The 19,237-nt window shown below is 35.9% G+C and overlaps 1 protein-coding gene across 4 annotated transcripts in view; it reads right to left on the bottom strand.

The window, feature by feature from the left end:
* Positions 1-19,237, bottom strand: part of LOC134793585 (protein qui-1) — a 203,275-nt gene that overhangs the window by 51,654 nt on the left and 132,384 nt on the right. For all 4 annotated transcript variants that reach the window (XM_063765198.1, XM_063765199.1, XM_063765197.1 and 1 more), the window contains 6 exons: positions 15,993-16,162; positions 10,341-10,495; positions 2,835-3,003; positions 2,308-2,467; positions 918-1,662; positions 541-684 (listed from right to left, as the gene is read on the bottom strand). In XM_063765198.1, coding sequence (XP_063621268.1) covers positions 541-684; positions 918-1,662; positions 2,308-2,467; positions 2,835-3,003; positions 10,341-10,495; positions 15,993-16,162 — 1,543 coding nt within the window. The remainder of the gene's footprint in view (positions 1-540; positions 685-917; positions 1,663-2,307; positions 2,468-2,834; positions 3,004-10,340; positions 10,496-15,992; positions 16,163-19,237) is intronic.

Below are 19,237 nucleotides of genomic sequence, written 5' to 3' on the forward strand. Positions count from 1 at the left end.
GTCTGGCAACCAAAACGTGATAATACTTATAAAATAGATATGTATTTTTCATCATAGCACAGTTATTTTCTAGGTTCGCTAATAAAAATGAATATTGAATCGTTAATAAATAAACTACATTTATATGTTTTATTTTCTATAAGACATATAGCGGCAAGATCAAAGACTGCCTATATAGTACATAGCAACTATACGGGTAAGACCGATTAAACCTGTTTGTGAAATTTCCTTCCCTCTAAATTAATTTATCATATATTGCGGCAACGCGTGCGTCGCCGAATACCTAAATCCACTAATTGGAACAGATGCCGCTTGCAAATTTATGCTCAACTACTAGTTATATTTAAATAAACCATGCTAAATACGCCAAAGCTGCAAAATTAGAGATAAGTAAATTCGTGTATGTATTAACATCTTGTAGCTTCAAAGTATCCTTGTTAAATATTTCATAAACTGATACAGTATCCCAAAACTTTTAATGTGGAAGATACAGGATATTTCAAAGCTTCTTAGGAAAGTTAACGTCAGATTGTCACTTACTCATCTTATATTTGGCGACACATAAAGTAGAAAAGTTAAAGTTGGCATCCTTCAGCGTAATAACCGCGTCGCTGTTACTCGTTGGCATGAGAAGTTCCAGCAACTCGAGTTCCGTGAGGCCGAACTCCGAACAAGTTATATAACCTAAAATCACGACCAGAATTAATAGGATCTTAATCGCGTTATTCATAAACGCGTCACTGGCCTGAATTAGTTATGAATCGTTTGTTTTTATCTGTCTGTTTGACATGTATTTGTAAGGAAGGGATAATACATAATTTAAATAAATCAGGCCCGTAAAGTTTTATGAATAAGGGGGTAACAAATTAGGAATACGAGTATGCGTAAGTACAGTGTATATAGATTAGATTATGTACCTGCTAATTTACTGAAGGCTTTAGATCCGAAGACGGCTTCTAATGTATCAAAGGCACTGTCGATGTAGTCTCCATAGCTGTTGTTCTCTGGTGTCTCGGCGATGGCATCGAGGAGATGGTAGCATTGCTGCACCTTGAACTTCTCCTTCTGCGCAGGTGTCAGCTGCAGCTGCTCGAGTGGGACTGCGCTCGTGCACACAAGGAATACGTTCCGGGGTAAAGACATCGGTAACCATGACAACCCTGTCACTATGTCACACTCCAGCGGATTTACTCTATGTACGTTATCGATAAATATAAGCAAAATCTCATTCTCCATGTCCTCGCATCTCCTCAATAAACTTTGAAACCAATTATTAATATATAAAGGATCAAAACTGGCGTCTTTTGGCAAGTAGCCTTCCGGAATGTTCAAGATAATAGATATCTGTTGGCACATAACTCTCAAAAGTTCCAAATTGTAGGCCGATCTCGGAGTGGAAGCGGAAAACCTTATTATCCTTAGAACAGGCTTGGGAAAAACTTCCTCAGATTTGTAATATAAATGTGTCAATAAAGTACTTTTCCCAGAAGCGTCCGGCCCATATATTAACACTGGAGGGTGTCGCGTCCGGTTTTCGTAGTTTTCTTTTGCGTTGTTTAGTATACTCTTCGCTGCATCCTCGATTTGCTTAACATTTACCTTATACTGACGCCTATGTTCTATACATATTCTAAGATGAGTGATGTGTTCCAAGAAAACTTCCTGAAACAAAAGGTACGGGGTGTAGTCAAGTTATTGATAAATTAGGTATATCAACGGCCTTCCAAAGAACTTCAAATTGACTTGATTGAGTTTGACTCGAACTTTATCAATTAGTTTACGTTTGGCGGCAATAAATTCTTTGTTCAATAAACGGAGTTAAACCGAGTTGAGTTGAGGAATTTAACAAAATTAATTCGCCAATGCGGTAAAGGCAGTATTAATAATATATTTCACGGGATTAGTTTCCTTTAACTTCTATAATGATACTAAATATTATGTATAAATATTATGTATAGGACAATTTTACACAGATCTACCTAGTCCCACAGTAAGCTCAATAAGGCTTGTGTTGTGGGCACTAGACGACGATATATATAATACATAGGTATATATAATACTTATATACGTAGAAAACATCCATAACTCAGGAACAAATATTTGTGATAAACACACAAATAAATGCCCTTACCAGGATTCGAACCCTGGACCTCCTGCTTCGTAGGCAGGGTCACTACCGACTAGGCTAGGAGGCCGTTGAATACTAATCGGTTTAATTGCAAGCCAAAGCCAATTTTGCCCCAAAAATAGTATGTAAAGCCTGCAATGCTTGGATAGGCCAATAACGGTGTTATTAGAGGGTATTACCTGGACAGTCTTTTTCCTTCCCTTGCCCTGGTCGGGCTCGGTGCTGAGGCTCTCGTCGAGCAGCGCGCTCACGCACGCCTGCACCGCCTCCCGCAGCGGCGCCAGTCTCTCCTCGTTGTCGGATGCAGCGTCCGTCCGAGACGACTCTGCTGATGACGACCTGTGATATACAGCATATGTGAACACGGTCGTCTTTCCTAACAACCGAGAGCGGTTCGCTAGAGAGCAATAGAGGCCTCGAAGTACTAGTACGTTGCTGAGACTTACGGATATAGCTACATTATCCCGAACTAAAGTAGTAGTAGTATTAATATCAAAAAACTCTCTGATTTAATAACAAGATTTTGATTTGTAGTCTAATAGTCAGACACCCATTCTGTGTTTCCGTGGTCTAACGGCGACTAAAAATACCATGTAGTATCATGTAACAGGTTCCAAATATACCAGGATTTTTCGAAAAGTAGTGGTATACTGCCCGCGTACGACTATTATATTATTAAGTAAAAACAAGTTAAAAAGTGACTTACTCAAGCCTAATGATATGATTCTCAGGTAAAGTATCTTCTAATTTTCTTTTTAGTGCTTTTAACCTAGAATGCGCTAGAACTGCGATCTTCGAGTCATCCGTCTCCAGCGCTGAGCAGTCTCTGAAGACTGCTATGACGCCCTTAGGATGGTTACCGGTTGATAGAAGGTCTGCGAAAAATAGAATGAATTGAATAATCTAGAAGTACCGTAACCGGTAAAGACACAAGAGCATTAGAAATAGTTGTTTACAAAAGATATTTCTTATAAATAGTACATAATTATTTTTAAATTCTTAATTTCTCTATTAAAAGCGTATACCAGCTATATGTATAAGTAGGTATTCCTTGCAGAGTTTCAAGTTTGAAATGTTTCATACGACACCGTTTGAGGCGCATTTTACTAGTATTACAACTTCTAACCATAAAATCCCTTGTATTTGCAACAAAAAACCACTAATAGGAGGAGGAGAATAGGAGAAATAAATATACATTGGACTTAATGATTCTGTGTCATACAATATTTAGGTATACCACACACTTTTCTCTAGGGAAATGTGCTTAAATATTTGACAACCTATTCAAATAAAATCGCAATGCATTAGCGCCGCACATATAGCTCGTAGCTCCAAAACTAGCAATTCTAGAACCCGACACTTCGCTCAAACGTCAAACATCTCATCTTAACCACAGAAGTTGGCACTGCAAGCGACTGCACATGGTGTATACGTAAACATGAAGATTCGACGTGTATATGGTAATAGGTATGCTTGAATTTTAATCTTTCGATATCCAGCGCAACTTAACGACCGTTCTTGAGGCCTTAAGATAAACTTTTAGTAACATCATCATCATTGGCCTTTGCGTCTATTGCAGACGATTTATGTTGTAAAACCGGAGGGACACTTTTTTGGCGGCTGAATAAACAAGCTTAGTAACGAGACATATTGCCCTATTCGAACTTTAAGATATGTCAGTTAATAGATCTAGAAACGATATGGATTAGATGTGTCAGTGTCAAAAGTAACGTTTTTGTTTGAAGAAACGTCACATTTGACACTGACATATCTAATCCATATCGTTTCTAGACCTATTACCTGACGTATCTTAATGTTCGAATTGGGCCGATATCCACATTCAGTGCCAGCGCGAGCTACGCGCTACGAGCGTAGCCGATAACACGGGAAAAACCGTATGTAGCGGAAAGCGTGTCAAATGTGACGTTTCTTCAAACAAAAACGTCCCTTTTGACACTAACACATCTAATCCAAATCGTTTCTAGATCTATTAATTGACGTATCTTAAAGTTCGAATCGGGCAGTTAATGATTCGTACACAGCTACAGTCGTAGCACTATGTCGTAGCCGACATGGTTTATCCGTAATGTAGCTGAAACAATTTGTACAGGCGAAGTGATAATTTGTCGTACCTAATTGTTTTTTTTCTAAAGCGATTTAAAATGTACAAGACAATCTCTTTCTCCCTTAACTGGCTTAAGAGTCAACGGGAGTGGTCATTTCTCCATACAAACGTACTCCTCGTTTTCCTCCGTGGTTTTTGAAGCTAGAGCAATGATTTTTTCAACACAGATTAATATTGTCAATATCTGTGTCGGACCGTTTTGCTTTTTTTGATATTTTTGTTTTTTAAGGCGCTAGAGCCCTCCAAAAATGGCTAAAATGGCCTAATTGACTATGCCGCAATGAGAGGCGTGGCATTCAAAACTGATATCAATTAGCCAAAAAAGCAAAACGGTCCGACACAGATAATTTTATAATCATTTAGATTTCCAAATTTGGTTACGAATGGTTAAGTTTTGGAGGAGGAAACAGAGGAGTACGAAACCTCGATTTTTGAGATTTTTACGCAGGATTTTTCGCCTTGTCCTTATCGCACTACTTTTAGGTGCCGCTTCCGTTAGCGAGACGGGTATATTTACCTAAAATATTTAAAACTCAGCTCCTGTTTCGTCTTAATTAGATGCTTGTAACTTATTTCATGTTTTATATAAGTACTTATCAGTGCATGTTAGCAATGTCTTTCGCGGATATAGCCTTAGGAAATTAGGTCTATGAACCTCACAACTTTCGTGGTTTTAAATAATGCGCTTAAATTTTCTTTTATACCCGTAATTTCTGATATTCCAATCAAAACAATAATGAAAGAACGATTTAAATTTTTACTACAAATGAAGGGTACCTAAGGGTACTTGGAGTTGTTGGATGATGCCACAAAATGTTTAGTGATATTGATATTACATCGAAATTTTATGCACTTTTTACGGCACAGCTATGGGGAGGCACGATCCGACAATGTTAAATGTAGTCAAAAGATTGTAAATATTTTTAAAGATTAGTACATTGTAGAAGAGGACGGAAAACCGCTAAAAGATGGACGAGTTGTTTGTCACTCAAATAATACGAGTCCATCTTTAGCGTTTCCGGCCGAGGCATTACATAGTGCTTTTCACGACTACTGCGAGGAAATAAGAAAACATTTGCATAACTATAAGTACTAGCCCGCGATTTCTCTGGTCGCAAATTACTAGCCACTGCCTGTGCTGTCTCTTGAATTTCCGGTAGGCGTCAGCGTAAGAATATCATTTTCTTCACTAGAAGAACTCATTTTTATAGCGAGCGTAGATACGTGTATCTTGTATTTTTTAGTAAAACACAATTTACACTATCCAATTCAGTAAGTATTTTCAGATCCCGCCTTTTTTACTTTTTTTATCACTTTTAAGAGGCGTTTTTCTGTTATTTGCTTAACCGACTCTAAACTTAGAAGCGTTTTTGCTAAAAAAAAACCACAAAGAGCTACAAAAGTCGCTTAAACGTGAACTGAATGGATAATTGTTAAAAAAAAATAAACTGAATGGTTTTGACATTTCTTTTTTTAACAAGAAATAGGTCCTATAAATAACCTAATTTTGTTTTTGAAGGAAAAAGTTGCTCTAAAAAGACCTTTTTATTGTTTTTTATGTTTTAAATGATACTCATTGCTGTAGCGAACCGTCACCAATGACAGATGATGATAACAATGAAACATTGTAGTAGTGGTGGTTCAGGTGCTACAGCTATTGCCTACTTTCCAGCTTGGTTTTAGACCATCTTTTGCCACATTTCCGAACAGTGGAGTGAAATAGTACATTATTGTCGAGGCTCGGAAGCCAGCAAGTAGCCTTCCAGCCGAGTCATATATAGTGCTTTTCTCAAAAATGGTGCAAGAAATATAAATATCATAGAAATATTTTACAAAAGCAACGTTCTTACGTATATATTTTCACAGACAAAAGTAGAAACAATTGAAAAAATTTGCTTTGCCGCCTTTTTATTTTTTTAATAAAAAAATAGAAGTGTATTTTTCTGCCGAGCATACGCCAACCTATTTGAGACAGCTTAATAGTCGCGGTACTAATAATCATCTGTTTGGCTGTTTAATGGGCCTGTGCCTTCATTTGATATGGCCATTTCAACTTTTAAAAAGTTTGGAACTCGACAAATAATGGAATTTGTATGCAACATTGCAGTCCCAAAATCGAGACTGCAATGTTTTTAACTTTTTAATTTTTGACTGACCATAAACTACGCGCTTCGCGACCTATTTTTTAAACGGCAAAGTCGACTTTGCCGTCCATTTTTGAGAAAAACAATTTTCTGTATAAAGTCCGTGACGTAGGGGATAAACTGCAGGAAAGTCGCCTCCGATGGCCATATACGCCGCTGACCGGTAGGCTACGTCGGAAATAGATGCCTCAACCTCACTGTCCAAGGCCCTAGATCACGCGGCCGCGGTAGGCCTAAGAAGTGCTCGCTGGACGTCGTGACACCGGACATGGAAGAGAACAATCTCACACCTGAGGATGCCGAAGACCGGGCAAAGTGGAGAAGATTGAGCAGGAAAGCGGACCCTGGCGCTAGGCCGGGAAAACGCTAGGTTGTGGAAGAACAATTTACTGTATACCTAAGTACAAATTTAAGGATAGGTTATAAAAATATATTTGGATTATTACTTACGCATCTAAAATTAATTGTTCAGGTAATATAAAAATATAGCTATATATTCGAAAATTCCATTTAGCTTGCACAATGAATTTAACCCACTTGTTTTTATCCTTTTTAATATATTTTTTATTACCTCTGACCCAACGGATATTACCTATTTTCCCCTTTCATTAAAAGTAAGTACGACGGCGGCAGAACTTCCTCATTTATCACATAATATAGCTCCATTTTTACCTCTTTTTGTACCGACCACTAATCCTTTCATGGGTCGGTGATGTAACTGGATATATATCAGTAGACAGTGCACATTTCTTCCTCGTGGGAACGATAACATTTTTCACATCAGATTGGGCGCGGTAACAGCTCATCTCAATAAATATTATTCGTTTTAAGGTTATACATTGCATGGAAATGACAGCTGTCACCGTACCCAAGCTAAAAATACTATAAAAGGAAAAGAAACTTCATTACTGACAATTATAATACTGCCATTAATTTAATGTTGACTATAGCCTCAGCCCGCGACTTTCTCGTACTGCCCTACTAAGCCAAATAGCACTATCTCAAAAGAAAATTCATTGCTAACTTATACTTTAGTTTCTATAGCTGATAGTTCCATTTTCAAAATCATTTGTTTTTGAGATAGCCCTATTCGGCTTAGGAGGGTAGCGTAGACGTCGTTCAACAACTGATGCCTCAGTGCTCAAGTAGGAAACAAAACAAGTATCACTTTTAATGCCTGTAACATTGCAACCGAAAGGGTGGCGAAAAAAGAGCTACCTACCTAATGTTATTTTATGAAAATATTTACAGCAATCGTAAGTTACTACCCTATAGGTATGTTGATTAAGGTCATATGTGGTAAGGCATACATAGTTTATTTTGCTCGGGGCAAGACAAACGTTATGAGGATTCCTTACAAGTGTTTTTATTGCCCCAGTGGTCTTCTTACCCCAACTAACCTTATACACCGTGTTTTTATTGAATTCCGTTAACTTCGGGGTATAGTTAAGTACGTTTACAAGAACTAAATGGCATAGTTAATTTTCAAAAAAAAAAAAATTGTTTTCTTTTTTTTTTTTTTTTTGTTTAAAAAGTAATTAAATGTAGCATATAGCGTTGTTGTAACACGGGCATTACATTTAACTCAACTAAAGAATTGAAATCTGTGACATATCAATGTCATTTCGTACATCAATCGACCGAGATTGTACTTAAGTTTAGTAGTAAATGTATGAACTCATTCTAAACCCTAATCAATATGTAAGCCGGCCCTAAGGCAAATGTATACGCTTGTAGAGGCCTTATAGGAAAAAAATAAATTATGGATTATCTCCGAAATGGACTTAATTAGAACATCGGTGTCTTTGAGAAAGTTACTTGATTTAAGCTCAGGAATGCACCCTTGAAATTAACGGAAATCAAAAAAAACACGGTGTATTGAAAAACGCCATCAAAAGGTACGCGTCCAAAGTCAATAAGGCTTTACTAACATAAAAATACAATTAGAAATCGATCCCAACAACGACCAACAATGTCGTAATCTTTCTTCTCTGGAAACGTCACATCTTTTAATATCTCTTGAAAAATTTGCAACTCATAAAAAAAGATGATAACAAAGTTTTAGCGAGCAAATTGTACGACAAAAGGTACACTTGGATATTGGAAGACCATCACGTGATGACGCGAAGGAAGCGCGTTAGGAAACTTTTGATAGGTCAAAATTATGGTAACTACCTTATGCTCACAAGCGAGGAATTTATTGGTCGTTACGTTTTTCTACGCTAGAAGACAATAAAAGGCGCAATTTCCAGTTTCACTAAAGTTTTACTATTACCCCATAAAACTGAAGGATATTACCTACTCGTATTATTGTTGAATTAATAGAGCATACCTACTTATTTAGCACAGCGAATATTAAGTAGATAATTCAAAAGAAAATTTAGTTTTTCAGGTCACTGTAAGTAAATATTAAAAGATTAATAGTATTTAAGGAGTTGATCACTAAACTTAGGTTAATGCTGTGCAGTTTTTTGCGATTTTCAAATTTATGCTGGACTAAATATATTTTTTAAATAATGACGAAGTCATCCGCAGTCGAGTGCACTCGAAACGCTATCAACCGTCAGAAATGGAGAGACATCGCAAGAGAAGGTTTGAAGTCGACCAACAAAACCGGAAATGAAGACCAGCCATGTGCGTCATCCGAAACAGCCACGACCACTCTGACAAGAGTGCACGATTGAGAAGGAGAAATATTTATTTTCACAAATGTATCCTCTTTCACCTTGTGGGCTAGGATTGTAGAAAACATTGACTAAGAGCTGAGTACAAGTAAGGTGCAGCGGGACAATTTCGACTGCGGGGTAATTTCAACTAATCGAAATATCTTCCATGTTTAACATTATTAACTAGAGTACCATATATGTCCAGATAGCGAAAAAGATGTGTTGTGACTAACATGGAAGCAGGGATGTAACGGATGTGGTTTTATCGGAACCGAAAACGGAAACAGATGTTTTCAATTTAGTTTAACGGAACCGAAAACGGAAACGGAACCGAAAACGGAAACGGAACCGAAAACGGAACCGGAACCAGAATCGGAGCCTGACTTTTTAACGATGTAGTCGTTTTCCCCTTTCTAGAATAAACCTTCAGACAAAGTTTACACTTAGCCGTGTCCCCACTAACTTCATCAAAATAGTTCCAAATCGAACTTGATTTCGGCTTCATTGTGCGTTTTTTTACACACTAACATTCACCACACACACTACACACAAGTCAGTAGTCAGTGCACAACAGAACACATACGATTTTAATTTTAATAACACGAATAAAACAAAGTATACAAACAAACAACAAATTAGCGTAGCACGTGGCAAGCGGGACGATGAGCGAATGACTGGTATGATGCTTGTATTTGATGTACGCCGCCGCCGCGGGAAGCATTGACATCCGTTATAACTTCCGTTTCAAACATAACGGAACCGGAACAGAAACGGATGTGTAATACCAAACGGAAGTTCCGCCTTAACGGAAACGGAACCGGAGCTCCGTAACATCCCTGCATGGAAGATATTTCGATTAGTTGAAATTACCCCGCAGTTGAAATTGCACCTTACCGAAAATTGAGACCGAACGAATACTCTGGGTTTTCTAAGATTCAATGCAGTAAGTAGGTCGTTATGACCTATAATTATAAACGCGTACATTCTTAAAGTAAAAGCTCGTGACTCGAAATCAACATACGATACCCTCGTTCACACTCGTACTAATTACGATGAAATGTTGTTGTAATTAGCACAAATATATAGTCTCAATTACAATCAACTTTTCCGCGTAATTAGTACCAGTTTGAATTAGGTTATCGATATCATTATTAAAACATCCACTAGTTGTAGTGTGTAGCATTACAACGTAGTATGCGATGTTATCCATCCCTGGTTTTCGGTAGGCTTCAGCAACTAAATGTGCTAAGGTCTATATCTAATGTCGTCCTACTTACCTAAAGCTAATTCGCATTGGATCTCCACAGGACTGCGCAGAAGGTCGGTGACGTCAGTGCCGGCAGCGTGCGCTTCTAACGCTAACGAGTTGAACGCTTTCTGCACCTCGGCCAGCCGACCGCGCTGCTCTTCTCGGTCCACCAAGTTGCTGAACCTGATCGACACAACATTTCAATGCTTTAGCTTTAGATAGAATAATAAAATAAAGAAAGAAAACAACAAAAAAAGTAATGTGCTTCTGGTATTCACTTATATTTTAAAAATGAACACAAAATATTTTAGTTGATAATATACTTATGTAAAAAGGAATACATCAAAGTAGATACAATACTAAGTACCTATAATGTAAAGTAGTAACCATTTTTTGATCCGTTAATAGTAGACTGCCACTGCCGTTTAACTGTTCCAGCAAATTGAAGATCATTATAGAACTTCTAACATAGGTAAACTACATAACTGAAGACAAAGAAAGAAGTCATCGTTCAAATTTATTGCCTCTGTTTTATACCTACTCGTATTCTAAAACCTTTTTTCTACTCCAGCACTATTCTTTAGTAGATTAAATGACTACCAGTGAGATCGAAATCAACTACATAAGAAGTCCGGCGCGCGGAGCCCCGGCGCAGTGTTAGGATCCAAACAGCAGAAATATTCATACAATATTATGCAACTGTTGTTTTTTTTTAATTATTAAGGATTTACAAACAATTATTTACTTTGATTTTATTTATAATTTTAGGTTAATGTTTGCTGCTGTCTTAGAAAAATACTGTGTGCACTGTGCAACGGTACATAATTATGTCTTAAAATTCATACCTGAAATAAAAGAAAATACCTGTCGTACCAAATTCTATTAACAGTTGGATAAGACTTTGTGTGTAATTAATTGACGTAATTAAATTTACTTTATTCTCCATACAATTAATATTTTAAATCAGTTAAACAGTTTGCGGTAGCGCAGTTTTTATAAGATTAAATGTGACGTTCCACGGGAAAAGGTACCTTATGAGGGTTTCTAGTTTCGGAGATATGAAATGTTTTGTAAAGAGGTGAAAAAATGCTCAATTTTTTTTTATTGTGTGATCTGAAACCTTAATGCGTAACGTTTGTTTACCTGTTTTTATTTTTGTTATAAGTTAGTTATAAGCCTAGTAATGTCGTCTCAGAGTTTAGTAGAAAAGGTACCTTATGGAAAAAAGATTGAAAATTCCCAAAAAAACTAGTCAATACGGGAAAAGAAGTTTGGTAGAGAACTGTATCAGCATTCTGCAAAACTAATTTGATAATTTCAGTTCTGGTTGGGGCGCCTCGCAAATATTATAACCGTACATCGACCGACATTACAAATCCATGTAGCCTGCTATTATACCAAAGTTACTCTCGTCAAGTCTTTCTTAACTAGAGTAATCTTCATTTGGTTTGGTCGCATGCAGTAAATCAGCCATTGGTTTGCTGAAAAATGCCAATACCCGACGCATTACCTTATGGAATATCTGAGGTCATTGAACCTCAATGCCGCTTATCTTCAATAGCAACCGAAATATATTATTGATAAGAAATAGACGATTTATACCATTACCAAAATATTATTTAATAGTTTATCCTAACTGTTCCATCATCATCATGCCTCATCATGTAACTTAATCACAAGGTACCTTTTCATTACATACAAATTATTGGTCTTTTTTAAGATTATTATGACGAAGAACTAATTAAATTTGGGGCAGTTTAATGTAAATTAATATTTTCTATTCATAAAAGATAAACTGTAATATGATTGATATTTTGTAGTGATGTATTATTAGATTTATTTCCATAAGGTACCTTTTCGTAAATGTATGGAGCAAATACTGTTATTGTTATGTAAGTTTAAAGTGGCATAAGGGGTTAAATATAGTATTTAGTTGGGGTTTTAGGATTTATTTCATTTGAATGACAGAATTTCTTTCATATGTGCTCAGAAAAATTGATTGTGTGTCACATTAAAAGTAAAAATATTCAATTTTGTGATTTTATATGAAAAAGTCAGAAAATACATTTTCACCTCTAAATCGGTATTGTTTTTTGCTTAAACTGTCTGTCAGTGTCGTTTTCTAATTGATAAAATTTAAATCTTGAGAGCTCATTGCAATCAATCGTGAAAATGAAATAAAACTTTATTTTCAAGAGATTGGTTAGTATACACATAAATCAGTCGATATCAAAAGTTTCTATTTGCATTACAGAACAAGTCGCAATATTTTTTTAATCTCAGATATATAAGGTATTATTATTTGTAGTCAACTATGTAACTTACTTCAGGAACATAGTTTTTTAGGCGGCTAAACTTAAAACTTCTCTATCGTAAAGTTGCTCATTTCACAACATTATTTTCAAAAAATCATATCTCTGTAACTACGCAACCTAGAAGGTTGATCTTTTGTGTTATCGATAGCTTATTTATTGTAGATTACTGGGGTATGCATAACTCCATACCCGCCATAAGGTACCTTTGACCGTGGGACGTCACAAATTAGCGTACGCAGCAATTTAAAAGTAATTTACTTTGTGACCTTTCGAGATGGCCAAGCCAGCGGAGACGATGCGCTTTGATCTCACCTATTATGTAAAACCCTGGGCACCGTCCTGTTGGTCGTCCTAAATACCGTTGGGCGGATAGAGTGGAGGCAGATCTCCGTGAGCTCGGCGTCAGTGAAAGCTGGCGGGATACCGCTCTGGACCGATCCAAATGGCGCGCTCTTGTGTTGGAGGCCAAGACTCATTTTGGGTCACCGCGCCAACCAAGTAAGTAAGTTACTTTGTGACAAGCAATTGTAGATTTCAAGGCCGTTTCACCCAAAAAGTATGTTTCTGTACCAAATTCATATCATAATAATCTTAAATTGTTCATTCATAACCTTATAGAGCATCTAATAACTGAACGTTAAATAACGATATTTTTTTTTGTTTATACAAAACAACAAAAAAAATCTTGTCCTAAGACCCCTTTGATTTTGAATTCATCTCATTATTGGAAATTTCAATAGTATTTCTGTTTTGATTTACAAGATACAGCCCGCCGACAGGCAGACTTCAGGGACGATGAAACTTGTACTTAAGTATCAAATCATTTTTCAAGTACACTTGTGTATAAAACTATATAAGAGTACTTTTAAATTAATAGAAAATCTTACTTAAAGCAGCTTTAGATTTCTCCTTCAAAATCTATTATAAGGCAATCAATGTCTGTAGAATAACGTGTAACAGGTGCTGTTCGGAGTTCTTATAAATCTGCCAAAAAACGGTCCCAAATAACGTTTACAATAATGGAAATAGATTGAATCGATATACTCATGCCATCAATTCTCTTAGTGGCCCATCTCGCAAATGATAACCTGCTGGTCCTTTCAGGTGTAGCAATATTTATGTGCGAGGTAGCCTCTTTCCATCCGTTAAATTATTTATTTTACGATCCTACTGAGTGTCCGGATCCCGTTTCAAGGAAACAGCCATAAATTGTCATAGCTTAGATAGAGAAGTGTAAAGGTTTTCCTTTAGCACTCAAGGGATATATCCTTCAGAGTAGAGAAACAAGGTATTTTATTGCCAGGTCGTTGAAACGTCGTCCAATGAGCCTCCTGATGGTTCTTTAAAATATTGATGTAAGTAATATTTCACGACTATATTTTATAAGTATTATCGAATATTTCAGCACGACTACTAGAGATATATTCACTCTATTACCCCCCAGGGACTAGAAGGAGTTTGTTATCAGAGTTACTCTCAGTATCACCGCTCGCTGCCAAAGTTCTGAATAGTTTGAGCACAATAGGTTTCTAACCACCCCCAAGCGAATAACTCCTATTATGCTCTCTTGCCTCAAATTTTAAATTATGAATAGTTTAACCACCGACTTTCGCATTATTCAACGTGAATTTCGACGTAGGCCTCTGCCGCAGGGACATTTTAGTCTGTTAAGTATTGTGTGGTAAGAATATTGTTTAATAATTTCATGGTAAGAATGTTTTATATAGGTCTGTACTTGATTTTTGCATTTTTACGAAACAATTGAATATTCAAAAATACAGTGTCACTGGTTCGCAATTTATAGCAATTTTTTATATAAATTAATATAAGATCTACTAAGATTGCCATCTTTAAATTAGTACTGACAATTGACATGAAACACTATAGGCCTATACAACCTATTCCTATTTTTAACGTTAACGTTTTATTATTCACGAGTCTACTTGAAATATACTCGTCAATTCAGAACATTTATTTATGAGCTGAGATATATGTAACTAATGCTTTTTCTATGTCACATCACTCAACATAATATATGGAGGCATACAATAGGTACATTTTACACGAACTCGTGTTTTAACCATTATAAGTTGTGGACTAACTACCCAAGCTAAGTTTACGGCAGGTAGGGTAAACCCTCCAGTGAATGAACACCCCCCAGTGAATGAACAAAATAACGTTTTTTGTCTAAAATAAGAAATACAGCAATTTCCACCACTTATCGTATTTTTTTTCTTATTAACAAATCTATTTTCTATGCAATGGCAACCCGTGATAAATTTATTTTCGACCAGTTTGAATGTGACTGGCATTTGAAGTTTACAGGTTTCTGGTTTTGAAGTTTTGTAAGGAATAATTAGATCCCAGGTAAGAACAGTGTACGTTTGGAGCAACATATGAAGTACTTATTTAATGTTTACCTGTACAAAGTTGAGTTATTTGGTTAGATTAAGAGTTAACCCTTCTATAAATGTACACTTTGTAGGCGTATTATGCGATCAAGTCTTTATTTTTTATAGTTCCATTACTGGCTTATCAAATGTTCTGAAACCAGTAAATGAACGGTGTGTTCATTTACTGGTGTATTCTAGATTTACATTTTTTTCTAAATTTATGTGTAAACGAAATGGTATTGAGCTTGTTTTTTGTGATTCTGCATAGAAAACGATGCTGATTAATTCAGCCAGTATTGGAACAAACCAAATTTCTATAGTCCATTTACTAGATTTTTCATGCCTATGTATGAACAATACAAAATTTGGCTTGTTCATTTATTAGATTTCTACTAATTCTTTGTATGAACAATATAACCACGAATAAAGCGATGACAAGTTTAATATTTTAAGCATTATTTGCTAAGCCTGACTTATTTCCATCAAAATATGCACGTTATTTCTTGTTTTAAAAATTGATTCTCGTTTTCTTATTAATATGTAACAGGTTTCTGTGTTATTGGTGAATAACCATCATTTTATTTAATTGAAATCAATATGAAGCGATAAAAAGATATGAACGCTTTTGCTATACCTACTTAAATAGAGCTAGAAACGGTTTTTGTGTTAAAAATGTTTTTTTAATGCTGATTAAAAAGATGTTAATAATGTTCATTCACTGGGTTTTGCGGTGTTCATTCACTAGTTTGTATGTTCATTCATTAGGTTTTTGGGTACTTTTTGATAAATTCTGCTGTAACTCAAAAACTATGAAAGTAATAAAAAATCGCAGAAATTACTTTCTTGTTTATTAAATGAGGATTGATTAAATTGCAGTTAATTATTCCAATTATTAATGAATGCTGAGAAATGATTTTTCAAACTTGGATAATTGCTTAAGTGTTCATTCACTGGAGGTCTTACCCTACTCACCATTTATCGTCTCCTTCCAGATGATAAAGACCGTCTGCGTGGAGCCGGTAGCACGCCTGCACTAGCGCCGCCTGGGGAGACCTGGGCTTTACTAGCTGCTCGAACGTGTCCTCTTTGATCGTGAAGGGGATCACTGGCAGGTAGGATGATGCATCGCCGCCAATGAGACACTGAGAAAAAAATGTTTGCTGGTAAATAATTACTACACCTTATAAAACAAAGTCTACCGCCGCGTCTGTCTGTTTGTGTGTTTGTATGTTTGTTCGCGATAAACTCAAAAAGTACTGAACGGATTTTCATGCGGTTTTCACCTATCAATAGAGTGATTCTTGAGGAAGGTTTAGGTGTATAATTTGTTAACCCGTGCGAAGCCGGGTCGCTAATACAAAATAAATATTAACCCCTCAGGGTTATCGTTGGAATTCTTTCTGTCAATGAGTTAAATTTTAAACAGACATATCTCGCTGCGGCAAGTCGGAGTGATAAAAGAAAACTTTTTTTTTCAAGTGCCGTGGACGTGGAAGTGGCTTGGATTTATTTTTATATCAGAATAGATTTTTAGCGGTTAGGTATATAAGGAATTGTATAGGTGGTTTAAGATTGCAGCCAAATAAGGCTAAACTGATTTTATTAGCTTTATTTTATTTGGTTGCAAGCTGCCCTATAAATGTACTTGAATTTAAGCCTTATTTCGTCTTACAATTTATTTCAAATAAAATTGAGAAAACCCCTTTGTTATTCTTTAATTTTCTAAAAAAGAGCAGTAAAAATGGTGTCGTTCGGCTTAGTGTAGCCCATTTAAATTAATCGTATCTCCGTGGGACGCGGCTCAGCTAACAAAGCGGACTTCATTTTATTATAAGGCAAAAGTAGGAAGAATACAATAAGTGTTATTTATTTTTATTCAGCTGACTTTCTACACAAAGAGATCGCGACAGCTGAATTTATTTGGCCCGTTTTTTATTGCAATAGGGTCAGTTGGTATTATTTATTTAAGTATTTATTTATTTTCAAATTTATTTCACGATATAAAATTGTGCAAAAGGCGGACTTAACGCCTTAAGGCATTCTCTACCGACTGGTCGACTGACTAACCATTAGGTCAAACAGAAACTTAACAGTTTAATGTGAACATTTTCCATTTATTCCATTTCCGCTTATTTTTTTTGTTAATTTTCCATTTATTTACACGTATGTATAGATCGCTACACAATTATCGAATCCCCGGTGTGTTCAAGTTATATATACACCTATTAAAATATAACGAGTTTGCGTTTAGTAAATTTTCAATCATCCATTTACTGAATGTAAATGGATGATTTAAAATTGAATGGAATAGGTCGGACGATTAGAATTAGACCAAGATAAATCTGCAAAGATTTTGAAAGCACATATATTTTTTCTGTTAGTTGTTCTAATAGCGATGCGATGATTAATTGTAACTAAAGTAACTTGTAAAATATAGTAATAACGATTGTGTGCAATGTGTAATAAAAAAAAAGGAAACAATAACAATAAAATATGTCTCAAAACTCATTTAGAGTCTTTCAAAAATTATATTACTTTGTCTTTTCAAAATCTTTATCATAACGAGTATAAATAGGTAAGAGTCCTATATGTATTGAGCAGCGAATCGATCGCAATGCATGGAGAATGAGGTCGTTAGGTTGAGCAATCTCCAGAGCTGAGTGAAGTAGCGGAGCCGAGCGGTTCAAAGGGAAAATCAAACAAACGGAACGAAAACCGAAACGCATCAATTGGAATACATCCTCGTACCACCGCACAGACTCACACTATTCTGATATCTATCAGAATAGATCGTCTGTCCCAAACCAAAACCTAGTAAGGGACAAATTTCTCGAAATGAGTTTTTTATGTTATTTGGACCCACCTAGTAAGTCCTCATCCGATTATAAAGACACCGGCTCAAAAATCGGCTTAAATGACAGAGATTTGGACACCTCCAAACCTAGTAAGTAGCATGTCTAGTGGCGGTTTACCATTGTAAAACCCAGCAAGTCACATATCCCATTACAAAACCTAGTATGGGACTGAGACATACTAGGTTTTAGTGTGGTATAAGCGCCTTACTAGGTTTTTGAACTGGGAATCATTGCGCGGGGGCCGCGCGCGGGGCACCTAGTACCGTCGTGATGTCCTGTCCTGATAGAGCATAAGAAGCCCTATAGACCAGCGGTGGAACAAAAATGGGTTTTGATAACATTAAAGTTTTTTCTTTTTTGATATGTTATTGCATGCATGTTAAATAACATTTATGTAAAATATTAGAAAATTATAGGTGGAGCGTTCGGCCATATTTAAATATTTCAATTTTGCTAAATAACTATGTAAATATAAAATTAAAGTTACAAAAAACTGTAACATGTTCAATTACACTTTAATTTATTCACAATATTCGGTTTTTAGAAATCTGGAACAGCTGCTTTCTGGTGAACGTAAAAACACGAATTACTTTGTCAATAAAGAATTAAAGTAGCTGATATTGTAAAATTACGATATTATCTCTCAACTTAGTATACTTGTAAAAAGTTAGAAATGTAGACAATGTGCTTGTCTAGATATTGATTTCTGGTTAAGCAGTATAGCCAATATTGAATTAAAGTTTGTAGAGTTAATATTACACGGTCATAATAAAGATCTTAGTTCCCACACTAAATATTAGAAATATAAAATCACGGCAACACTAAATACTGATACGTAAGTATGCATTCCGCGCTTATATTGAGTTACATTTCAAACGCGCGGCGTTTTCGCGCGCCGCGCGTTGCGCCGTGGCAGGAGGCAGCGATCGACGGTGGCGGGCTAGCGATTAGCGCGGTGCCCGTAAAAAATACGCAAAACGTTTATAAAATTATTATCAATGGTAAATAGTTATATTGTTAATAGTAGGTACACTAATGGAAACTTACCTACACTTATTTATTTCTATATGTACTAGGGATTGCCCGCGGTTTGGTTTACGTAGAATTCGTTATCGTGTTAAGTATAGAAATAATAGATACATTTGAAAATTATTTTAGGTGCATTGTCATACAGATAACCACCCTTGTTAAAGTATTCTTCAAATTCAATAGACAGGTGTCATTTCAATATAAGTTTGCGTAATTTGGCGCTTTTAGGTTATAAATGACTAGCGACATATATTTTATGTTATTATCTCCGATAATATTTACTTTATCATTTAAATCAATTTCAAACTAACGTTATTCAATATTTATCTTTTT

This window comes from Cydia splendana, chromosome 9 (genome assembly GCF_910591565.1).
Source record: "Cydia splendana chromosome 9, ilCydSple1.2, whole genome shotgun sequence".
Taxonomy (NCBI): Eukaryota; Metazoa; Arthropoda; class Insecta; order Lepidoptera; family Tortricidae; genus Cydia; species Cydia splendana.